Source organism: Microtus pennsylvanicus, chromosome 9 (assembly GCF_037038515.1).
Source record: "Microtus pennsylvanicus isolate mMicPen1 chromosome 9, mMicPen1.hap1, whole genome shotgun sequence".
Taxonomy (NCBI): Eukaryota; Metazoa; Chordata; class Mammalia; order Rodentia; family Cricetidae; genus Microtus; species Microtus pennsylvanicus.
The window spans coordinates 67,037,798-67,063,370 of NC_134587.1; the positions used below are offsets into that span (position 1 = coordinate 67,037,798).

The following is a 25,573-nucleotide window of genomic DNA, read 5'->3' on the forward strand; positions in this document are numbered from 1 at the left end:
TTAAGGGAAATTATTTACAAACTCTGAAAGGGGTGTCATGAGCTGGGAAGAGGTGCCAAAATAACCCTTTGGTCCTGGTGAGAAACAAGGAGTCGGTTTTCCCTAGCCGCATTCTTTCTCACTCAGGCAGGATTAGGGGATTTATTTCTCTGCTCTCCCTCACCTTCCACCAGCCACAGAACATTTCCTCTCGGGACTGTCTCGGGCCTGTCTCTCTGTGTGCACTTCTGGAATTAATTCCTACAGTGTCTCCCACTGTATATCCATCCCGTTTGGGGAAGTGGCTGGGAGATGAAGGGAACCTCAGTGTCTGGGGCCTCAGAGTGAGAGTGGACCTGAATAAAATGTGATAAATCCCCCCTCCCACCCAGCTACTTCCAAAGAACAAGTTCCATCCCGTGCAGCATCACCACCTTATCGCCTGTGGCTCCTGGGCTCGCCACAACCGCCCACCCCGAGCTCCCTTTGGTCCCAGCTCCACACTGTGGATTCGTTTCCGACCTTGACCCATTGGAGAGTCAGGCTGGACACCATGGTCTTTGTGAGCTCCTCAATTCTGATATGTGGTTTCATCTTTCAGGTCTGAGGGGTTTCTACAGGGTTTAGAGAAATTTGGAGGATTTCCATAGCTACCCCTGAGGGTTAAGAACAGGAAAGAAGTCAAGGAGGGTATTCCTGGGTTCAGGGGTCAAGGTCAAGGAGAGGAATTTAGGACCTCAACAACTAAGAGTGCTGAAATGGCAAAACTGCAATTAGATAAAGTATGTGAAGAATGTCTGCCATTTTTAAAGTCCAGCCGTGAACTTTTAGCATCCTTATTTAGAGCTATGTCTAGCAGAAGCTTGCAGACTCACTTCAGGACTAATGGAGAGAAAGACGTGGTTCTTGTGATCTTCCACTGGCCTCAAGGGTGGTGTGGTCCCCAAAACACTGGGCATTTTTTTTTCTTTTTGAAATCACAGCTGAAACAGAAACCATGGATAGTCACCAATTTGGCTGTAGCCATGGCTCAAGTGGAGATACCACCCCTGTGAGACTTGGAGGTAGGAGGGAAGGAGAGACACATCAAGCAGGTGCTTGTCAGCTCTGGGAAAGGTCCTGAGGTGTGGGAGGACAAGACTGAAACTCTGCAGGCTGCCTCTAGCCCCCAAGCAACAGATTGAGTCACAAGCTTTCCCCTCAGGTACAGAGATGCAAGGGGGCTCTTCCAGGTGCCAGGTGTTGGTTAGCAGGTTGCCTCTCGGACTGCAAGTTCTTCATGGGTGTCCACTTAAATACAGGCACCTGGCCTGTGGGTGTTCTCCTGTAAATCTGACCATGCAGAGAGGGCATCTTGTGCAGATTGGATTCCTTTGCAAGTTGCTGGGCTTGCACTGAGAGCAACAGTCTCCTTCGAAGGTCTTTCCTTATCTGCCAAGTTGGCAACTATCCTCTAACGATATTTGGTTGTGCATATGGAAGTGTTTGTATTGTTTTTCTGGAGGATTGAGGGGTCCTTCAATCAGCTGGGCAGGGTAGCTAGAGCGTCAACCCTGCTGACTGAAGAGGTCCAGCCAAGTTTGTTCCTTTCTCCAAGGGCTCCGACAGCTGTCCCAGTCAAGTTCTTCTTGCTAAGGGAGGTGAAATCTTCCTTGACCAAAAGCTAGCCCTTACCTGTAAATAAGGACGGTTGGAGGGATTTTAAGGAGACAGTTCTTTTAGGTTGCATGTTGTGCTTTAATCTGTGCAAGGATTGAGAAGCCTCCGGGAGACCTGCTGTGATGGGGGTGAGGGCACTGGGCAGACAGGCACTGGTGAGAGACTAGGAAGTGAGGTAGACTCTTGCTAGAGGTAGGCTCTTGTCAGGACTACGATGCCTCTGTCTACTCCCAGGGCCAGCTCAAGGCAGAGCATTGATGCCTCGGGCTCCCCCATCATGCCTCTAGTCTCCCCACAGGCCATAGTAGCCCCCTCTTCTCTTCCTCCTTATGGGGAGAAAGTGCCTTGACGGAGACTTAATGGGGTCTGAGGGACTGAACTGGCTGCATTGTCAGGCAGACTTGTCCCAGTTAGTCACACGAAATAGTTGTGCAGTGTGACCGAGATGCAGTTCCTGCCCCCCTCAGCCACTTCATTATCCAGGGATCAGAGGGCATATAGGATAATGCCTTCTTAAATCTGGCCTTCTAAGAGTAGCCAAGAGTTGGGGCCCCACAGTGGAGGAGGGAGGGAGCATTCTTCTCAGGGAGGGCAAGAGCCACAGGGAAGACTGGCCTACAGGGCAATGGTGGAGCTTGTTAGGCGGAAACATGGGCTCAGGAAAGAGCCACCTGCTAGTCAGGTCCGGGAAACGTCTGTGCCGGGTGTGTGGGGCAGGCCAGAGCCTGTGGTGGGCTCACTCATGAGTCAGCACAGAGCTGGGCCTTAGCAAGAACTGCTGCCAAGAGAAGCTTTCCAAGCGCCATGTCCTCTCCCTGAGCTTGTTGGCTGCTCTGGTAGGCAGCAAGTAGTTTCTGGAGCTGCCCTGCGATGGCTGTGCGGGTCATGACATTGGTCGGGGATGAGGGACAGGACCAGCTCAGTGTTCCGGTTTCTCTGGGGAAGGGTGAGAGAGGTCATAGCTATAATAACGGATAAGGATGGGGATGAATGATGAATGTCAGGTGTGTGTGTGTGTGTGTGTGTGTCAGTGTTTACATGCTGGGCACTCAGGTGTGTATGTGTGTGTGTGTCAGTGTTTACATGCTGGGCACTCAGGTGTGTATGTGTGTGTGTGTGTCAGTGTTTACATGCTGGGCACTCAGGTGTGTCTCCTGGCTAGTTGTCAGTGCACCCGCACAGTTGCCTGGTGGTCTAGGCTCTGTCCCTGAGGCTCTTGTGTATCTGTAAGTGTGGGTATTGAGTAACTATGACTTGAACTAACCAGTTAAAACTTCTGCATTTTTCCTTAAGCAAGCTGAAGCATCTTATAGGTGAGTTTTCCATCTTGGAAATTATGTTGGATTTTTTTCTTCTGCCAAAACTCTGGCTTTGTGTGTGTATGTGCGCGTGTGCGTGCATGTGTGTGTGTGTGTGTATGTGTGTGTGTGTAGTACTAGTAGTAATAGTAGTAGTCACTTTGTTAACACCTGCATGTCCCCTGGGAGCATTGGCCTTTGTGCTAGGCTTGTAAGTGTCTGAGAGGGTGGGACAGAGGCTAAGCAAGGTAGAAAACTGGCTGAGGAGCTGACTGGCTAGTGTGGGCAGGGGGAGGATAGGATCATTGCGAGGGGCAGTGCATTCAGCCAGCATCCTCTACCGTCACCTGGGTGGCTGCTGGTGGCCTGACCTTGCGCTCTTCTTTGGGCCCCTCCAGCCCTTTACTGTTTGTCTCAGAAACACTCAGTGATTGGTGGCACCTGTGTGGCGTTGGTACAACATTGTATGAGAGTGCTTTGGAAGCAGAGACTAAGTATTTCCTCTTCCTCCTCGTCCTCGTCCTCCTCCTCGTCCTCGTCCTCCTCCTCCTCCTCGTCGTCCTCCTCGTCCTCCTCTTCCTCCTCGTCCTCGTCCTCCTCCTCCTCCTCGTCCTCCTCCTCGTCCTCCTCCTCCTCCTCCTCCTCCTCCTCCTCCTCCTCGTCGTCCTCATCCTCGTCCTCCTCCTCCTCGTCCTCGTCCTCCTCCTCCTCGTCCTCGTTGTCCTCATCCTCGTCCTCCTCCTCCTTTCTTCTTCTCCTCCTGACTGGCCTCAAACTTGCTGTGTAGCAGAGGATGTCCTTAGACTTTCAGCCCTCTTGCATTTACCTCATATGTGCTTGGATTACAGGCGTGCACCACCGTGTCCAGTGTAGATAGTGCTGGGGATCGAACTTCTTGGGTCTTAGCCAAGTACTTTATTGACAGAACTAAGTTACACCCCTAACCGTTTTTGTGCTTTTTGAGACGGCATCATGCCGTGCAGCCCTGGCTTGTCTGAGGTAATTTCTGTAGACCAGGCCAGCTTCGAGCTTGTAGTAAGTCTTCTGTGGCTGCCTCCCAAAACTGGGATTACAGGTATGCGCCTCCATGTTTGGCTCAGAACAGGTACTATCCAAGCAGTTGCTGTCTCCATTCAAAACTGAGTATTTCTGCTTCACAGTTTATTGTACATTGGACTTTACTCAGGGCCCAGGGCCACTTCCTCTGAGCCAGTTTGCTCACCTGCCTCATGGGGCTAGTCATACATCCCTTACTGAGAGAGTGTTTGCAGCCCATGGCATTGCCTTGGTGTCCTGGAAACTACCAAGCAGATGCCATGTTTCGGCTCTGTGTAGTTACCCCACATAAGGCTTCCTCCTCAGGTTGGGACTGGTGGCATGCTGCACCTTCCTTAAAAAAGAAACAGACTAACTAAAGGAGTGTATTTTACAAATGGGTCAAATCTAAGCCAGGGCACGTGTGCTCATGCTTTTCTCTGAGGAAGCCTAAAATGAATTTTCAAGGTCATTGAAATACAGGCTGGGCTGATACTCAACATCTCTGGGCTCAGAAAGGGAGTTAGTATTATCTCGCGAGCCTGAGAGCTGAAGCCCTGGGTAGGAAACCATGCTCAGGAACTCAGGCTTGAGACTTCGTGCCAACCATTGGCTCCAAAGAAGGCGCAGTATCTTCAGATGCTTGGACAGGTAGGAGGGGGACCATCAGCTTTTGGTACCAAGTGGCTGTGCTGATTTTTTTTTACACTCTGCTCTGATGTGGACCCGGTGTTCAGCACAGCCATGGTTCACAGGGGCTGATGGCAGATGTGTCATCATGGAGAAGTGAGCTGCTGTGTTGGGGGTAACTATGCCCTTTCCTAAGGGCCTAGAAGTTACCTTCCCCTAATCTTTCTTTAAGACGGATGAGTCTGTCTGGACATGGTGAGGACCTGTGGCTGCCTCACCCTGCACAGGAAAGACCTGTTCTGTCTGTCTCTAGAAGAGTATGACTCACGGCTGAAAGCAAACTTGGGATGAGCTGCGTGTCAGGGAGCGTGCACCCCACTACTGGAAGCATGTGAAGGCAGGGTACCTCTAGTCTGTGACCTCTAAAGTCTGACGTGGCAGAAATCCAGAAGGAATTAACACGGTCCTTTCCAGCCCTTCAAACCGCAGGACCGCAATTCTTGGAGTACCTGCTGTGTGTCTTGCAGCAGGTGGTGGGGCTGGGTAGCAGGTGAGCCTGTTCGTCTTTCGTGGGGTCCGAAGCTGGCTTCCTTTTCTATCGCTGTGATAAAGCACCTTTACCAAGGCAACTTACAGAGGGAAGAGTTTATTTGGGGCTCAGTGTTCCGGAGGGTAAGAGTCCGTGAGGGCAGAGTAGAGGGAGCCGCAGCCTGCGGCTAGAGCAGTAGCCGGGAACGCCTATTTCAAACCAGAAAAGGTAAACAGGGAAAGCAAATTCAAAGTAGCTTTTGAATCTTTAAAGCCCTGCTCCTAGTGACATATTTTCTCCAGCAAGGCCACACCTCCTAATCCTCTCCAAACAGGGGACCAGGTACGTTTGAGGAACATCAAGTTCAAGCCACTTCAGAGGTTCTTACTAAGGAGCTGATTAGATCCTACCAATATTCACGGATCCCAGCCCTGAGCCCTGTTTCTCTCTAGTCCCTGGCCTCACAAACAGACCTAACATGATGCTAGCTGAGCAACAGGAACATCTGGAAGCCCGGAGTCTGCAGAGGAAGACCAGACAGCTCAGGCCATCCGTAGCCAGATCGTGAAACAGCTGTCCAGTTGCCAACGAAGAGGTCCAGCAGACATGCAGAGAAGAAGCTCAGGCCCTGGGGAGTCTCTTCCTCCCCCAGCCTACCTCCTTGTAAGCCCGAGTGTCTGGTCCTACCTCCCACTCCCAAGGTTCCTCTTGGTATCAGTTTTCCTGGTGATTTTTTAAAAGCCCCTTTTTTTTTTATTGTCTTTACAGTTGCACCACCGTGTATGTGGTAGAGACATGGAAAGGAGGCTGTGCATAAGGCTGCCCTTCATTGAGCAAGGAGTAGAATCAATATATTGTTTTGCTTTTTGCCTTGACTGACAGCTATTTGCCTAGAGCCTTCTATTCTTACAAACTTAATGTATCTCCTGGCACATTTTCTTGTTTGCAGTGATTGCTCCACATCAAGAATCGGTGAGCCGAGGGGAGCTTTTCCCTCCGTGGACCCATCAAAGTCCCCCTTTTCCCATGCTCTTTGGGGTTCGGGTGACTTGAAGGCTCTCTCTGGACTCTCCTGTGCCACCTAGATTCCTGTGAAAGCCAGGCCAGGACCCACGAGTTCTTTCAGCCTGGAAAATCATGGGAAACCCACATCTAAAATCTCCAGCAGGGACACTGACCTTTGGTCTGGAGTTAGTCCTGTCTGTCCTAAGTCTCGTCTCTATTTTGCCTACAATGCTGGTGGAAAGATAGAGCTGGGAACGTACTGAGATAAGCCCCAAGGAAACGCAGATACTTCACTGTGCCAGACAGGAGGAATTGTGGACTCCGGCCTTGCTGTGTCTGCTCAGTGGTCCTGGAATGGGAGGGGACAGCTCTGCCGGGGTCTTTCCACACTTGGGGAGTAGAGGCTGGCAGAGGGGACACTGACCTGGCTTTCCCTCTGTGCTGCTGCTACATCACTTTCAGGAAATGATAGTGAATTTAGGTTTTACGTCTTTAGTGCAGAGTGGGCCTCGTTTCTGGCTTGGGATTTTGTTTTGGCACTAGAAACACACACCGATAGAGAGCGGCTCATATGTGGGGAAGTAGCTTGGGCTAAGTGGATTTGGAAAGTGGGACTTCCAAGCCTGGATATATAGAGGGAAAAATGAGAGGAACATTCACGGAGGCTGAGGGGGTGGGACAGTGGTAGCCATAGCAGCTGTTGGCCTCGAAGCAGTGCTGGCCCCATGGCATCTCTGGGTGGTCGTTGGAGGTCTGGTTATGGCCTCTTAAATCTCACTTTGTCCTGTGTCCCATGTTCCTTAAACACATGCAAGGGTTGGAGGTGCAGTTCAGTTGTAGAGTACTTGCCTAACATCTGTAAAATCCTAGGTTCTAGTCCCTGCACAAGAAGAAAGGACATTTCCAAAACATGCTCACATGCATCTCTTCAAGGGAAAATGCGACTGGATTCCCTAACAGAAGGCCAGTCAGCGTGTCGCTAGCTAGGTAGAAAATGATCCAAGGCCATTTGATAAGGCCACTGTTACTTTGGTTACTGTGGGATGTGTGGCAGAAGAGAGATTAGTCAGTGAGAAACTGTTTATTTGTACTTGAACATCAGGGCTTGATCCAGAGGTTCCTGCCTCACTGAGGCGGTCATGACATGCAGTCAGGTCATGGGTACATTCCTCGATATTTACGTGAGCTCTCCAACTGCTTGCCAAGGGTTCTGTGGCCTCCAGGGTGAAGAGTTTGCTTCCTGTGCCGTTTCCAGGCTCTCTTATCCGAGGTGCCCCTGTACTCTGCAGTGGGCCATGGCTCCTGGGGTTGCCCGTTCGACTGCCCCCTGCCCATCTGCTTCCCTTGCTAGTTAAGCTGCTGTTGCTCGGCAGCCACGGCGCCAGGGTGAGGGTCTTCATTGATACTGGGCTGTCATAGAGGTGGGGTTGTTGTGGAAGAGCCGTGCTCTCCGACTGTGTCCCCCTGCCTCTGGGAAGACAACGCTTTCTCCCACAGGCTTTCTCCCACAGGGTGGCCTATTTGTGGTACAGCTCATCTGAGCTGGATCTGGAGCCACAGTTCTTTCCTCCCATCAGGCCCTGCTTCCAAGTCTGGCCTAATAAGCTAGCGTCATCCTTAGTCTCAGATTTTCCAGGGGCTTCTATGTCTTTGTCTAGATACGCTTGTGTGTGTGTGTAACTCCCACTTCCTGGTAACCTGAGTAGTCGTCTTCAGCGCTCAGTTGCCAACAGGTAGTGAGGATATGGTTAGGGGTGGGGACTGATTTGATGCCCAGTTGCTCATGTTAGCTGTATTCTGGCTCAGCCGAGACAGCTGCACATTGTTGTGTTAATGGGAACTGTTAGTCTAAACAAAGGAAAAAGTTCTATTTGGCACCACGAGTTGCTTCAACTAATGAGCAGGGACAAGAAAACCAGAGGAATTAATTTGTATTTTTACATCTACAGAGTGTTGGGGCTGGGGAGATGGCCCTGTGGATAATAAGGTGACCGCTATGTATGCCTGAGGACTGGGTTCAGACCCCTAGCACTCATACAAAGCGGGGTGAACGTGGCAGCCTGCCTGTAACCTTATCGTGTGGACTGCAGAGATGAGAAACACTGGGAGAAAGCTGGCTGGTTGGATTAGCTGATCCAGCCAACTCCAAACTCACTGAGAGCCTTTGGCTTAATATATAAGATTGAGAGTGACCGCCAAAGATCCCAGGGCCCATCAGCCTCGGGCCTCCACATACCCACAGTCACTTGTGCACGGACCTACATACACAATATATGTGCTCACACATGTGAGCGCTCATAATTCAGGTACGCCGCACACTTGTGTTGGTCTGGGCGGGCTTTTGCCATCTCATCTCCTGTTACTGTTGTGTCGTGCTCAGGTAATTGGACATCTTTCAGTACGTCTTGGGAATAGCTACAAAAACAATACGATGTCTTTCCAGGCATCTTTCCAAGCGTGGTTTCATTGGGTTTCCCACACAACCCCCAGGTTTATTAATGTAGGGTACTTGGGGATCCCAGGAAAAGGCCTGGTACAGTTCACGCCCATTGCATGGGGTCTCCCCGTGGGGTCTCCCCGGACATAAGAGGGAGGATGTGGTGTCCACCCAGCAGTCTTTCAGGGATCTCCTAGGGGGAACTGTCTGTTTGTCATAGCCAAGGGAAGATGCCCGGAGTCTCAATAAATACGACGTTGAACTCTCTGAGGCCAAAAGGGAAGAGATTATGTCATGGAAAGCAAGAACCCATGCTAAGCAACCCTCTTACCTACCTGCTTCCTCTGGGTTCTTAGAATCTCTTTTCTGCTGTTTGTAGTGACAGAAAAGAGATTGAGAGGACTTGAAGCAGGAACCAGAATACTTGGCTTCAGGGTGACATCAGTGCTACCCAGACTGAAGGCCAGCTCTCAAATAGCTGGGAAGTCATGATAAACTCTGGTGATAGCGATGAGACCAGCCTTGAGATAGGCCTGGTGTTAACTCTGATTTTCATTTCAACTCCTAGCTTTGACTTAACCCATATCAGGTCAAGACCAGTTTTTACCTCAGAGAGACCAACAGTCCTATTGGGAATACGCTGCCATCTCTCTGGCTCTGTATGCATTCCCCGAGGACCTCTGGATGGGTGCTAGAGACCCATGTGTGCTCTGTCCACTCTCACTAAACTTCTCCCCAGACCTTCTCATGGATGGGGAAGGTGGGGGCCAGGGCTCAGATTGGCCCTAAGCACTGGCTGAGGGTCACAGTCAGGATAGTCTTCCAGGGTCTCCCTGCCTTGAGTATAAACCCTTAGAGGCTTGAAAAAAAACAAAACAAAACAAAAAAAAAAAACAAACCAAGAACCCAGAAAGTTCAAATGTAGGTGGGTGCCGGACAGGACAGAATGAGAATGAGCACCATGCTTAGCTAAGTGTTGCTACAGAAGTCAGTGAGGAGGTGGGCGTGGGCTTGGGGACAGAATTAATGAGTTTGAGTGAAGGATTTGGCACATTGTCTTTGTTCTTGGTCTTAGCACAAGCTAGTGTTGAATAAGAGGGATGCTATCCTCTAAATCCCTTGGATGGAAAAGGGACCAGTGAGATTTCAATGAAGTCTGTCCTGACCCCAGGCCTGGAAAGCAGTATTCTACCATAGACAAGAAAGACATTCAGGACACAGGGATCAGGGTCTTGAGTGTTTTTTTTTTTGGGAAATTGACTTCCTGGGTTCAGATTCCAGTTCCACCATTGTCTAGTTGGACCTGGACAAAGGAGTTGACCTTTCCCATGTGAGTCATCTAGAAAGGTATCCAGAGCTGAATATCTCCTTCAGGAACTTAGGGGCCTGGGGCATGCATAGAGAAAGACTAAAGAATGCATTTGTGTAAAGAATTAGTCTCATGAGTGAGGCTGTGAACCTCAGGGCAATGACTGTGTGACTTTCATTCACTTTTTTGTGTGTGTGCTCAAAAAATGCTTAACTGATCGTTCTAGTGGCCAAGGCATTGCAGTAGTTGCCAAGCAGAGTTCATGTGAACTCACAACTGCACTAAGGGGAGGAGGAGAGATAAGGTGAACTCCTGGGTCATTAGCATACAAAGCTGTGCCTATTCAAGGTTCAGATGTTGAGGGCCACAGAGGGCAGGGTTGGGGCTGGCTGGCTGAGAGCTTCCTGGAGCCGATTGATACTTTGACTTAAATAGGAAAAACATGGGTGCTGCCTCTAAATGACTCCGTGTGGAACTAATGGAAGAAAGCCGAAGTGTGTCTGTGGCCATCATTGCTCAGAGGCACTGGATTCATGGCTTCTTCAGCTAATAGCATCCAGGGTGACAGCACCTGTCCTGTGCATCTTTTAATGGCTTGATATGAAGGCCGGCTAGTCACCATGCTTCGAGGTGTCCCGTGTGTTCTGCTCAAGTTGTCCTCGAGTTTAGACTAAGGTCATTTTCTTGGGCTGATGTTTGATGTGAGGCACGGTTGGGGTAAATCCAAGCAAAGTCCCTGGACAGTATGGACTGCGAGGGCCACCTGTACTCTCTGAGGTATTTACAATTTGGGTGGTCTGGGATTCAGTACTAGGTTTCCAAAACAGCAGAGGGAGGGGAACTGGAAGATTTAGATTTAGATCACAGGCCTGGAACACCTTAACTGCCTGCTCCTTGTTCTGCAAGTCCTTGTGGAGAGCCAGAGAAGTGGAGAGCCTTACCGTGTTCATACAGAAAGCTGCCAGTGGGGCTCGTGAGGGTCTGCTAAGTCTGCGTGTGGGCCCGTTTTCTTCCAGAATGTGCTGCCCCATGCTAGAAAAGCCTTTGTTTTCTGGTGTGCAAGGGCCACAACTAAGGGACCGAGGCCCAAAAGGTCACACTGACTCCATAAATGCTGCTAGGTCCAGACAGTCCTTGCTTGCAAACCCTTTGGGTGTCTCTAGCTGGTTCCCAGCCCGGCAGCATCCACGCTTTTCTAGAACTTGTTGGGAGTGTGAATTGTTGGGTCCCATCCCATTGCTACTGAATCAGAAACTGTGGAAAGAGGGGTGGCAGAAGGGTGGTAGGGGTGACGGGGGGAGTGTGCGTGTGGCAGAGGGTGTCTTAGCAGTCCCCTTTCCAACAGGCCAACATCTGAGTGATTCTGATGCTCAGGCTTGAGAGCCGTGTTCACAGTTACTGTTGAGAACTCATGGCTTGTTCAGTTCATGGGCTCTGAATCCCATTCCCTACTCTTACCAATTTCCTTCCTATGAGATGTTGCAACTTTGCCATTCATGTGAGCCCCAGGAGGTGGAATGGAGAGGGCTGGAAGCTCAATGACCCCGTGGTGGGAACAGCTGTTTGCTTTGGCAGGTTTGCTTGGGTTGGAGCCAAGATTCAGTCAGCCCTAATGACTGACTTCTTCAGATGGGTCTTCTCCTCCTGGCTGGTAGGCACGTATGAGTGGTTATGTTGAGTCCAGGATGAGAGAGCACTGGATCTCTCGGTTCTACTTAGGAATTCAAATTCTTGGTGCCAGAGCCACGCTTCTGAGATGGAAACGACACCATTCATGACTTTGTTCTCCAGTGGAGAGTTCAGCTTTGCTGCAACAGCCTAAGTTAGTGGTGCAGCAGTGAAGGCGGAGAGTTGGCAGTGGGGTTCCAGAAACTGCTAGGGTGTGTGTGTGGTGGTGGTGGTGGTGGGGGAAGTGGCGGGATATGTGTGGGGAGGGGGGAGCTGGGCACTTTTCTGTGATCAGCTCCCTAAATTCTAAATTATTAGGGATCCAGTAAGCAGGACAACTTCAGTTAAATAATTGGCTCCAAATGAGTCACTCAAAAAAAAATTTTAACCTTCTGTTCTTTGTAGCTGGTTGGGGCTTTCAATCTTTAATATGTATGTATGTATGTATGTATGTATGTATGTATGTATACGTGTATGTATGTAATGTGTGTCCTGTAGTCAGGAAGTATGTAGTGTGTGGTTTGTGAAACCGGGGAATAGAGTCTGAGTTCTTGTGCCTGAGTGTCAGCTCTTTTCTTTGCTAAACAAATTAATTATGCTAAACCCTGACTCCTGGTGGGAACAGAGAGCTCTGTCAGGCCACCATTGGGAGACCATTTGTATCTGGGCTCCAGTGTTTCAAAGCCAGCCCTCCGTATTGACCAGGCCCTCTCTGCATTCTGAAGGTGGCTGCCGCTACTGCCAAAGGCCCTTGCCCAGGCTGTTACTGGCACAGTTGAGTTCAAGGAAGGTGGTTTTTGCCTCAGGCCTTGGGAGGTTTATGAACTGGGATGAGGAAGCAGAAAGCCGACTCTCCAGTTTTCACAGATGAGTCAGGCTTTGTTATCTGAACACACTCTTTTCCCTGGAGGATCCACAGGGTAGGATCCGTGTAAGGCGGCAACATGGCTGGTGCATGGCAGTGCCCTTCTGTACCCATCTTCCCAAACCATTGGCTAGCTGAGTCTGGCAGGTGAGAGGCCACCACGGGATAAGGTGTCAGCTTCTGGAACTAGCTTACTCCTGCTCCCAGATTATCTCTTTGGAAACGTCAGACCTCTCTGAGAGAGTAATTTAGATAAAGCAAGTCTCACAGGAGCCAGGCTGCGTACTCTGGTGTCTGCCACCGTGGGTTACACGTCTGTGCTACTGGAAAGATGTGTACAGATGCTGGGTCAGTGGTCCCTATTCCTCCAGTCTTGCTCCAGGAGGCAAACCTTTGGGGCCGAGGCCGGGAACAGGTGGTAGTCGTGGCTGTGGGGGTTTCTGGCCTCCTGACTTAGCCAGGAACAACAGTTGAAGGAGGTCTAACATCCTTTTCAGTTCAAAGTAAACAAGGCACTTTCTGACCTAATGGATTTTTCATCTGGAAAATGGTGAGTGTTGATAAGATGTGTGGGTTGCCTCTCCTTCATCTCTTAAAAGACGAGACAAAGGGAAGAGAAAGAAAGAGAGAGAAAGGGAAAAAAGGAAGGAAGGATTGAGAAACAAAGTTTTTATTCAAAATAATTATTATTTTGATTATTTATTAAAATAATCTTTAAGAAGGCTGAACTGAAACTAGGTTGCTTCATTTACACTGGACTGTATAATCTCTGTTTTCTCTGTAACTCATTCATGTTCTGCATGAGATCATAAGCTTTCTAAAAATTTATGGATTTTATGCCTCAAAACATAGCCTAAAAATCAAATAAGGATGAAAGGCTATTTATGAAAAACAACAACAACTAAAAGGAACAAAATAAAACTGGCTGGAGAGATGGCTCAACAGTTAAGAGCATCGACCTGACTGTTCTTCCAGAGGACCTGGGTTCAATTCCCAGCACCCTCATGGCAGCTCACAACAGTCTGTAACTCCAAGATCTGACACCCTCACAAAGAGATTCATGCAGGCAAGACACCAATGCACATAAAGTAAAAAGTAAATTAAAATAAAACCCTAATGAAATAAAATGGCAGCTTTCTCCCTCATGCCTCCCACCTGCATCTCACAAATCAGAAGTGCCAATTTTTCCGGGTAGAGTTTCTGGAGGTTGTTAGCAAACCTATAGCAAGTACAGGGCCTGCAGGGGTCGATTTCCTGGTCTCCTTGTGTGGACCATTTGTTGACTCTTCTACAGTGAAGGCTGAAGACAGTCTCTTTTACATCATCTTCCCGATGCAGCCACACAGCGCCCTTGGCTTAGCTTGTGCCCAACACAGCGCCCTTGCCTTAGCGCGTGCGCAGTTGAATTTCCGGGTGCTGTATAGACGACGTTATTTGCCTCTGAGCAGTTAAGTGCGCTGGCTGCGCTGTCACCTCTGATTTGGTCCCTTTCATTTTCCTTTGAGATAGTAATTGCCTTGTTTTATTTCCTTTGTTCCTCACTTCCTGTTATGAACTCAGCCCCCCCTTTAGCCCCCCTCCCTCTCTCTGCCCCCCCTTTTAGCTATGCAGCAGTATGTCTCCTGAGCTCTAGACTGAAACCATGCCACTGTGCCAAGTGTAATGGAGAAGATGTTTTAAGTCTTCTTTTGGCTTTCTTGATGTTAGCTCTTCATTTTCCTGAATCTTATACTTATTTTCATTAACCTCCACGTTAAAAAAAAAAAAGATTCCTCGTGAAAGACACTTAGGAATTAGTATTTAACCCATTAATGTCTGAAGATGTCTTTATCCTGTTGTTAAGTACAGGTTGGTGGTTTGGCTCTGTCATAGCTGGGGATTTTAAAGGCTTTCCTTCATTGTTCCACAGACTCCCAGGGTTGCTATTGCAAAACCCAGTACCATCCTGATGCCGGATCCATTGGCTTCGGAAGATCTTCTTTTCTGTGTATTTCAAAATGTCATTCCATTCCTTATGTTTCTAAGTGTGCCGATTCTTTGAGCCAGGTGTGACATAAACTGAGAGTTTATGTTCTTCGTCTCTGAAAAACTGACTTACATTATTTCCTTGGTTTCCCTCCATTTCTTTTCTGTGTTCCGTAATTGCCTTTATTCAGACGTAGAGACACAGGCCCCTGGTCTACTTTCGTGTTTTTCCTGCCTCCCCTCTCACTGTCTTTTTGTTTGTGATCTCAGGAAATGTCTTTAAACCTGACCTAAAACACACGTGTTGAACGCAGCCCTGTTCTGTGAAAGCTTCCTTTAATAGTTTTCTGTTCTTGTTATATGACATAGTAATTTACAATGTGATCGCATTTTAAAGGTTTCTTATGTTTTCCTACATTGCCCCTGATGTCTCTGGAATCCTCCCCACACCCCCGTTTATTTATTTATTTATTTATTTATTATAATTTTGGTCTCTATCATTCACATTTAGACTTACCTTAAAATCCTGTCAATCCTTTCCTGGACATTCGAGTTTGAGACCTGAGCAGGAGTTGAAAGCTTTTTGTATTTTAAACCTGCCAGTTGTTATCTCTCATTTGAGGTTTTTAAGGAGGGACAAAAATGAAACCCAAAAAACCTGTGGTCTTTTCTTTTGAGCTACTAACCCTCTGACTTGGAGGTAGAAATTGGTGTTCATCTAAGCATTTTTATAGCATTCTATTTCTTTATGTATTTATTTGTGTGAGTTATGTGTGTATGTGGAGGGGGGCCAGAGGACAGCTTGCGGGAGTGAGTTCTCTCCTTTCACCACGTGGGCTCCAGGGATTTGAACTCAGGTCATTAGGCTTAGCAGCAAGCCCCTCTCCCTGCGGAGCCATCACACCAGCCCAGAAATTTGGTGTTCCAAGATCCAAGGGTCCCACTTTTTACCTAGCAGTCTCTCACCCAATGCTGTAACGCCTCCTGTACTTCACTCCCTCTTCCTATCAGATGCGCACCTACCATATCAAGTAAACCTCCTGGCTACTGCTGGGGTTGACGTGAGGTCAGTCTCTGGAGCCCATAGTTGCATCCTGTGGCCTAGCTCTTTAGCATCTGTGGGCCCTGCATAGGGCCAGCATGCTCTTAGCAGTGGCAGCCCCCCCCCCCCAATCCCGTTAGCAGCTGGTTTCAGCTTGTCTTCTCTGTCAAGGCCAGTCTACCTTCTGTTTGCTTTCTGCTATCCAGAACTTTCTATTGCTGTATTCTTGTTGTCTTTACCATTTTCTTTTATGCTTTTTGTTTGTTAATTCTTTTTTAATTTTATTTTGTGTATTTGGATGTTTGTGTGTGCATGCCTAGTGTCCACAGAGGCCAGAAGGAGATGTTGGAGCCCCTGGAATAGTAGCTGTGGATAGTTGTGAGCCACCCACCATGTGGGTGCTGGGAATCAAACCCAGGTTCTGTGCAAGAGCAACGAGTGCTCTTAGCCACTGAGCCATCTCTTCAGCCCCTGTGGGTTTGTTGTTTTTGTTTTAACTAATTTCCAGTTGACTGCAGGAAGAGGTAGAGAGCTTGCGTGTGCCCCATCTAGTTGCGTTTGGCGTGTGGTCATCAGTGAGTGTCGTTCTTTTAGACATTCCAGGAATTCAGGGCCTGTCTGCGGGGAATGCTTTCGTCTTCTCCTCTCCGTTGGCTGTCAGCTGTCTGGAATGACCTCTGCTGGCTCAGATCCTGGCCTCTCACAGATGTCAGTGACCTGCATCACCAGGCAGTCCCGGTTTGAACACATTCTTCAGCACTGGGATGGGGAGGTGGCTGCTCCATTTGAAACAGCTGCCTAGGTTATTTTGTTTATTTTTAATCTTTGCCTCTGGCTCTTTTCTCCTAACTCTCCTCTTTCCCCTCGTTCCCAGCAAAGGTGATTCTTCAGGGCCCTTCTTTTTCTTCTCTCCTCTATACTTTATCCTCATTTTATCTGTTCCCTGTCATCTGCTGAGCTTCAAGCATGTTTTCTAACTCAGCTACACACCCACCTTTCCCCGAATTATTCCTTTTCCTCTTAGATGCGTACAGCAATGCCAGATTATTGGCTGTTTAACTGGATGGCTCTTGGCTGGTGGCCACCTTGCATCCGGCGGCTGTACCTGGCCATGATGGGAAGAAAGACGTTCGTAGACTAGGGATGTCAAGAGGAAGAGAGTGCAGGCTTGGGGGGGATGAATGTCAGGACTTTTCTGATTCTCCTTTTAGACTCAGAAATCTGGCTGAGCCCTGTCGGGAGGCAGTCAGGGAAGTATAATTGGTGTACAGAAAATACGGCTCGAGTGACCGAAAGAGGAATGGAGCTTTTTCATGGTCTACTGAAATGTACTCAGATGTACTCAAACAGAGGAGATCTTTTGCTTTAAGATTTCTGAGAAAGACCCAAAGAGTACAAATTGCAACCTCAAGTTTGGAGTTTTTCAAAGTTTGAGAATGTCTGAATTATTGGCTGGCGGTACGGCATAGATAAGAGTAATGCTTATCCCTTAGGGGATGCCAAATGGATGCTAAGAAGAAAGAATGGTTTTGTTTTCCTTTAGTTTTTCCTCTTCTTTTGTTTTAAGGTGACTGCAGTCTGGAGCGCAAGGTTTAGTTTCAGGGCCATGTTTATCTAACAGGGCAGGTGAGTGGAGCGTTGGGGGTGATGGAAGCCATGCCAACAGCAGCGAGGCTGTGCTTTCTATCTTACAGATGGGAAACAGTCCATACAGTATCGTGTCCCGAGGCTGCTCTCCCAGCTGCTGTCTCCCCTGGGTCTTTGATGCCACCAGCATTTGCATCACAAACCCATCCGTGGGTGAATTTCCTAGCCTCCTGGCAGCGAGCATGGCAGGATTAGAGAGAGCAATGGTGATAGATTCTTGGCCATTCTGGTCCCGTACCAACTTCTGCCTCAGTGCCACAGGCATAGCACGGTGGTAGTGGGAGAGAGAGCAATGGTGATAGATTCTTGGCCATTCTAGGTCCGTACCAACTTCTGCCTCAGTGCCACAGGCATAGCACGGTGGTAGTGGGAGAGAGAGCAATGGTGATAGATTCTTGGCCATTCTGGGCCCGTACCAACTTCTGCCTCAGTGCCACAGGCATGGCACGGTGGTGGTGGGGGGTTAGCACAGGCACCCGCAGATGTGAGGAAATTAACCTTGGACAGGTTATTACCTATCAAACACTCCAGGTCGCCTGCATGCCTAAAGCAAACCCTGCGAAGGTGGAAAGATGTTAGCAATTCTGGCCACATGTGCCTTCTTCCCTACTTTCTTCACCTTGAGAAAGAGAGCCAAGCAGCGGAGAACTGGAGCGTCTAATGCATACCACACTTCCATCATCAATTTCCCTCCTCCCTTCACCGCCCCCCAGCCTATGTAAACTAAATTCCTTTACATGGTCACGACAAAGGAACATTTTTTTTTGAGTTGTGATTAAAAGCAGCACAATCAAGAAATAGTTTCCACTGAGGCAATAGCGTTTTAAACTCAATAATGGGTGGGGAGAGAGAACGCGGTCAGCGGGCTTGGCTACGGGTTCTAATCCTGATTGCATCTCCTCCAAATGGCAGCCTTGTGCTGTCATTGTGTGGCCCTGCTTCTTCTCGCCTGTAATAAAGAACTCGACATGCCTGCCTGACTGCCATCGTGAGTGGCAACCAAGAGCCAGGAGATGAGCTGCTCTCAACCTTCCTGACGCTGCGACCCTTTAATACAGCTCCTTATGTCGCGGTGACCCCCAACCACAAAGTGATATCCTTGATACTTCATAACTGCAGTGTTGCTACGTTACGAATCTGATCTGCAACCCCCGTGGGGGTCATGGCTCACAGCTTGGGAACTGCTGCAGTAGATGGAGCACCTGGCCTGTGTTTGTCTCGCAAGTGCATTCAGTAAATGATGATGTGTTTCGGTGCAGTAAAGAAGGTCCCCTGTTAGTGGCCGGCATGTGCATCACTCTCTGTCTCTCGTGGTAATGCAAGTGGTAACTGACCACTTCTAAGACACGGTTGAGTTCTACACGTTGGACTTGGGCATCATCTACCTTGTGAAAGGAGCCGAGTTATCTCACTGCCTTGCAGCCGCAGCCTTTCTTTAAGAAGTAGTGAGTTCACTTCCTGTTGCCACAGCGAATACCTTACACAACCAGCTTCTACAGGAACGACTTCTTCGCCGAACAGTTTGGGAGGCTAGTGCATGGCCAGTTGGCCTGCTGCCTTGTGTGAGGCAGCGCACTATGGCTAGAACAGTCTTGGACGAAAGCCACTCACTTACTTCATGGCCAGAAAGCACCAAAGATTGGAGGAAGGTCTGGGGGGCGGCGGGACCTGCCATCCCTCTCAAAAGGCTCACATCAGTGACCTAAAGACCCCTCACGGCCTTGCAAACATTCCACTAATAGTCCCACCCAGGACTATGCTTTTAACACAGAAGTCTCCAAAGGACACTAAGATGGAAACAATGGGGAAGGTTTGTTTTCCGTTCCCATTGGCTCTGAGAAGCGAGGAGACTGCCTTGGCTTTGGCCCGGCTGATGAGTCTCTTCTGTCCACTCCCCTTGCTCAACCCCGTTGAGAGCTCTCCTTCATCAAGTTTTACACTGAATCAAGTGATTTTTTTTTTAAAGTAAAATCCCAGGTTCAAGGTGGAGTGGGAGCCGAGGTGAGTGTGGGCCAGTGCGCCAGTTTGGGCCCGCCTGGGTGAGGCCTTGGAGGGGCAGTCTCCCCTGTCTGTTCCTTGCAGGGTGGGGGCGCTGGCTTCCAATTGCTTTGTTCATCATGAGGCTGAGATTCAAGCAAATCAGAAGCGGTGGGCAGCAACCTACCCTACTGAGGCGGGGGTGTTGATGCTTTGAATTCACGGAAGTCAGGGTGCTGTTGCTCGCCTTACTGTTCAGAGTGCTGGGCACTCCCGAAGAGCTAGGTGGCCAACCGTTAGGAATGCCTGTTCACCAGGGTCCACTTGGGACTTTTCTGTCAGCCCTGGCGTGAAACATTTCTCACCCCTGGAGTATTTATTAGGCAGGACTTGAGTTAAGTAGGCCTCAAGGTCTAGAAAACGGTCGGGGGAGTAGTTTGAATTCACAGCCTTAGACACATTCGTTCGTGAAAGATTTGCTCTCAAGACTTCTCTTTGCCCTTCCTCTTTGCTTGTAAGGGAGTCGAGGTTTGGCCTGGTAACCAACAGAACATTCTGTGGTGACTTCTCCTCCTAGCATTATCTCTTTCAGCCAGAGGGACTCTTGTGTCGTTTCATGAGAGAAGCCATTCTAAAATGGAAGTGGAATTAGGAGCCTCTCTGAGGCCCTTATTTTCTCCATCCGGTTAGTGAGCACTCAAAGTTTGGGGTTCATTAGGAAGAACTTTGAAACCACAGAGGCAGCAGGCACAGCCCAGCGATTGGAAGTGTGGTTTGGCTGTAACCCCTCTGCCCCCAGGCCTATGTGCTGCAGGCTTGGTCCCCAGCTTCCGCCCGCGCCCCCTCCCCATCCCCGTGGCACTCAGGGAGCTGGTGTAACATTCAGATGGGTCTGATGGAAACGAGTTATTTTGGGCATGTCTTGAGGGAACCTGAACCACTGTGCTTTTCTTTCTTTTCGCTTGCTACTTACTACCATGTGGCTAGCAGCTTTTTCCTGTCGTGTGCTCTGGCAATCATGTGATGTTTGGTCACATGCCCATGGGGGACAGTACTGATGAATTGAAAACTGGAGTGTAACCAAAACAGAACTTTCCATCTTATCAGCTGATTTAACTCAGGAGTTTGTTGAAATAACGGACAGTTAATTAATGCACAGGGGTTGGAATTTAAAACTAATGAATGAGCAAGCCAACTGACTGGCCCAATGTCAGTTTTCTTATCTCCTAGATGGGGTCAATCATTGTCCTTTCTTCATGGAGTTACTAGAATCCATCTGTTAAAGGAATAAGGCTTTCTTCATGGAATACAATGGAAGTCTTGAGATATTTGAAAGTGATGGTGGTGGTGGTGGTGGTGGTGGATTTGGTAACTCTTCTAAAAATTTATTTATTTATTTAAAACTATCTTTTCTCATTTTACATACCAATCCCAGTTCCCACTCCCTTTCTCCCGCTCTCTGGCTTGGCAACTTTTAATTCAAAACAATTCAAGGGATGTATCGATTACCTGGTGGCTGATATCTGGAAGATGAGTTCCAATTTCTAATATGTGGTGTTGGCTACTTCTAAAGCACATAGCAGTGTGTGCTTAGTGGATGTCTTTGCTCACTGGGTCCCTGATGGTCACCACTGAAGGAGCTGTGCACAGGTTCAAAATAATATTCAGGGCTGGGATGCTGTCCAGTGGTAGAGTGCTTGCCTGTCACACAGTGGGGCCTGTGTCCCATATCCCATATTTATGGAAAAGAAAAACTAACACAGAATCCGTGGACACAAAGCAAAGCAGAGGGAGGGCTGATGGTATGTTGTTATTTCTTTCTCCAGGTTCTGAGAACCCAAGAGGCTCTTCTTGCATATTAGATGTGAGGAGGGGCTGTCACTTGTATGTGCCCACTAAAGCTGTCTCTGAGCTGTTAGGGAGTCAAGGTGAAGTTTAATTCTGCATGGGTCTTTTCCATGGACAGGACTTCAGAGGTGTCCATCTGTGGCCTAGTGATCAGTGGGGCAGTTCCTTCCTTAGATCAAACTTCCCTGAACAGACAGCTGGAGGAACTCTGACTTCACCTGCGCTGAAGTTGGCATTGATGTTGAGCACACGTTGGCATACAGTTTGAAGGGCTCTCTGAGTTCCCCTTGCTGCGTGTGCTCCCAGATTCTATCTGCCTTGTTTTGGATGGTATGAAAACAAAACCACTAACTTTCTTACAAAAAAAAAAAAACAATTAGGACAATTTTTTTCTTTAAATGTTTGGGACAGTAACATTAGATTATATAGGTTAAGTTGAATTGTGTGACCTCTTTTCATATTATTTTCTGACATACAAAAGAATTGGCTTCATGATATATTCATGCATGTGTATTGTTGTCTTCCACTTATATCCCTTCCCATTAGCTTATTCTCCCCTTCCCCGCTATATGCCCTTCCCCCACCTCAAGCTACCTTCATCACATGTGCATGCACATAGACACCCCTACATCACACACACCCCTACATCACACACACCCCTACATCACACACACACACCTACATCACACACACCCCTACATCATACATTCGCCTACATCACACACACCCCTACATCACACACACCCCTACATCACACAACCCCTACACCACACACCCCTACATCATACACACCCCTACACCACACACCCCTACATCACACACACCCCTACATCATACACACCCCTACATCACACACACCCCTACATCACACACACACACACACACACACCCCTACATCACACACACACCCCTACATCACACACACACACACACACCCTACTTCTCTATTCTGCACGAGAGAGAAACGCAACAGTATTTGTCTTTCCAATTCTGAATTACTTTGCTTAATGTGATGAAACCTGAAATTGATTTGAGACCCTCTTGATGCCCCGCAGCTACCCCCAGGGGGCTCTCACAGCTCGGTAGTACAGTGACCAGCGTCACTGTGTTCCCTTCCTGTAGGACTGGGTGGGCTGTTGTTTCCAGTGAAAACCTGTGTTCTAAATGCTTTCTCTTCCTCGCCCTCCCCTTCTCTCCCTGCCTCTCCCTCCTCATCCTAGCACTGCGGATGAAAATCAGAGAGGTGAAGAAAGAGAATGGCGACAAGAAGATCGTCCCCAAGAAGAAGAAGCCCCTGAAACTGGGGCCCATTAAGAAGAAGGAGCTGAAGCGGCTCGTGCTGTTCCTGAAGAACGGGGCCGACTGTCCCTGCCACCAGCTGGACAACCTCAGCCACAACTTTCTCATCATGGGCCGCAAGGTGAAGAGCCAGTACCTGCTGACGGCCATCCACAAGTGGGACAAGGAAAACAAGGAGTTCAAAAACTTCATGAAGAAAATGAAAAACCACGAGTGCCCCACCTTCCAGTCTGTTTTTAAGTGATACTGGGGTGGACTGGGGAGGGAGTGTGTGGCCTGGGGTGAGGGTGGGGGCAAGGGGACGGCCCTGGCTCTTGGGGTTCACATATTGCTCTTGCCCATTACAGTTGTGGCTTTTGCATCGCAGCTGGCTCCATTCCTACAGCGACCCCACTCCCCCCTCTTGACATAGCCGCACTCAGCTATGTCCAGGGCTCTTTAGACTAGAAGGCTTTTTAAGGGCGGCAGCAGGGCCAGCAGTCACTGTGCAAAAGGAGGGGCAGGATCCTTTCACTGAGTCTCAGGCACACACACACACACACACACACACACACACACACACACACACACGTTTGCCAGTTTGGAAAGAAGTGTGTGAGGGCAGCTGACGCAAACTGTATGCAGCTCTGGTCATCATTAGGAATTGCTCATGGAGTCTTTGGGTAAACCAAGTCCTTGCAGGTAGAAAAATTTGACCATTGGCAAGGCAGGTTGCTTTCAGTTTGGTAGTAATCTTCCCTGTTTTGCATTAGATAGAAACAAGACAAGAGCACCATCACCCCAACACACACACACACACACACACACACACACACACACACACTCCCAAGGTAGCCGGGGTATCCCAGTACAGAATGCGATAGACAAGGGGGTGAGATGGGAGGCCACTGCCTGATCTACCCTCAGCTTTTGCACCAGTCACCTTTGATAGGAGACTCTTGGTCTCAGATGGCCATGTCTATCCATCCCTTGGGACACAAGGGTGACGGAGGCTTGCTTTTGTATGAGGAGGAACATGGGCAGGCATGAAGAGACACGAGGCATTTCAGGCTGAGCAGCCAATGGTTTTCAAAAACATAGTGAAAGAAAAAAAAAAACAAGAGCATCAGCAAGTCACGAGTCAGGGTGAATGGGGAGCCTCACATTGTGGCTTCATCTGTCATATTTCAAAAGAACACCCGCTACATAAACAGCAACAAAACCTCACACACCCTTCAAGGCTTTGATAAAAATCCACACTGAGCGTTTGAAGGACAACCAAGACTAAGATCTGTATCTCTGCCCAAGGCTGCCCTCTTAATGAGCATGCTGTCTGCGCATGTGCTATGGAAAGTAACAACTGTCTGCGCATGTGCTGTGGAGGGGGCGTGGCATCATGGTAGTTCCCTGCTGCCCTGGAGCCCGCACAGCTGTGGAAGCTGTCAGTATCTACAGGGCTTCCCAGATTCCTTTTTCTCCAAGGAGATCCATTTCTTTCAACACGATTGCGTATGGTTAAAAGATACTCGAAATCGCTGCCTGCCTGACCCCTCCACTTTTGCTTTTGTATCCCTCCCACCACTTGTGCGTTTTGAGGATGTGTGTCCTGTCCAAGGAGATGGCGACAACAGCTAACCGTTGGCAAAAGTGCCCAAAAGTAGTCCTCAAAGTTGGTATGCTTAGTAAATGATGTAGATAAGCCGGTTCTCTTCCGCAGCCTAACTCCTGCTGTCCGAGTAGCTCTAAAGAAAAAAGACGTGAACGCTGATTTCTTCCACCAAAGTCTTGACTATTCATTCATTCCCCAGCACACCTCAAGGAACACAGTGGCGGTCTGTCTCCCTGGGGTGCTCAGTCCTGCTGCAGCATTGTGAGGAGTTGTGTCATCCAGTGGCCTTGGACTGACACAGAAACAGGGAAATTCTGGTAACTTCTGAACCCACCTGAGTGGGATACTGACCTAGTTAACCTCCTGTTTAGTAATCCCATTATCATAACACTTAAATATTCTCTCAACCTTAACGTTATTAGGGGCCTTAAATGATTTGCCTATACTTTTGGATGATTTTAAAATGCACATATGTATTAGTAATTAGTAATAGTCTACTTTTCTCATTGTTCAACTGAAACACAAGTGTATTTCATGAGTGTATAGAGTGAGGCCTAGAGTCGCTAGTTCAGGGCTCGCTGAAGGGCTGCTCACTTTGGCAAAGTGGGTCATGCAGCAGGGCCCTCTCCAAGTGACAGAGGACTTCCTACGTGAGTTTATATGGGGGTGTGTTAGCAGTTTCACAGAAAGCGAGCCGGGGCTGTGCTGGGCAGCTCTAGATTAGAACCATCAGGTAGGAGGCAATGCTCTCAGAAAGAATTCACAATAAACTGATCCCGTGAACTGCAGCGGCTCTCGCACCCCCCACCCCGCACCCCACCACTGCAGAATCCCTAGCATTAGAGTTCTATTGTGAACCTGTGAGGATTTTAGATGCGTATGCGCCAGTTTTGTCAGCATGAGCTCAGCAGGTCAGCACAAGCAAGGGAGGCTAGCTATGAACCCAAAGCTGCATGATCTCCAACCTTTGTTCATTTCGACAAAAGGCACAACAAACCAATGTGCAGACTCATTGGCCTCGGCACCAGCTTCCAGCAGAGGAGGTCCACGTGCGTTCTGACCATTGTTGCCAGGGAAAGGGTCAGCCTTAGAGAGCTTTAAAAGTCTCATTCTGGAGAGTAGGAGGAGGCCAGACCCGCGGATCCACTGGGCACTACCAGTAGAGAGAAGATAGGCTCAGAGGCAAGAACTGTAATACTATTTTAACACATTCTGTATCCACACTCAACTCTCATGGTTAGCGGGTTAGCGCTACGTTCTCCCGGGGGCTGGGCCTGAGCAGGGTTCCCGCTAACTGTGAAGGTTTCAATCACAGAGATCTCATTTCCCAAAGCTAGAGCCTGTCTTCCTTGTTAGACTCCATGTAGCTAGATGATCTGTTGTGCCTTCATAGCGGAAGTGTTTTGAGATGTGTTTCAGAAGCAAACCTGAGGCTACATCTCCATGCTGGCATGCTGGCAGCTCTGACCTGGCTTCGCAGGTCCCCAGCACACAGATGGAATTCCTGCTGGCCCTAGTTCTTTTGTGAGGGACTCCACTTTGAGAGTCCAAAACTTTTATAAAAAGCTTTGAATACTGTGAAGACGTTTTACATTCCATTTCATTTGTGTTGTTTTTTTTAACTACATTTGACCAGATGTTTTGATGTTATCACTTATGTAATAGTAATTCCCATATGTGTTTTGTTTTCATGCTTTTCCTGCCATGTATTCACTTGACTAAAATCACTCAATCAATAACCACGTGAGTTGTGATTTACCCGACTGCCTGTCCAGCATCCACGCTCCCCTACT

General features: G+C 48.6%; 1 protein-coding gene across 1 annotated transcript in view; it reads left to right on the plus strand.

Annotated features, from left to right (window-relative positions):
• Window positions 1–25,519, plus strand: part of Sfrp1 (secreted frizzled related protein 1) — a 40,576-nt gene extending 15,057 nt beyond the window's left edge. Inside the window, exon 3 of the mRNA XM_075986364.1 lies at window positions 22,114–25,519. Coding sequence (XP_075842479.1) covers window positions 22,114–22,436 — 323 coding nt within the window. The 3' untranslated portion in view covers window positions 22,437–25,519. The remainder of the gene's footprint in view (window positions 1–22,113) is intronic.
• The last annotated feature ends 54 nt before the right edge of the window (window positions 25,520–25,573 follow it).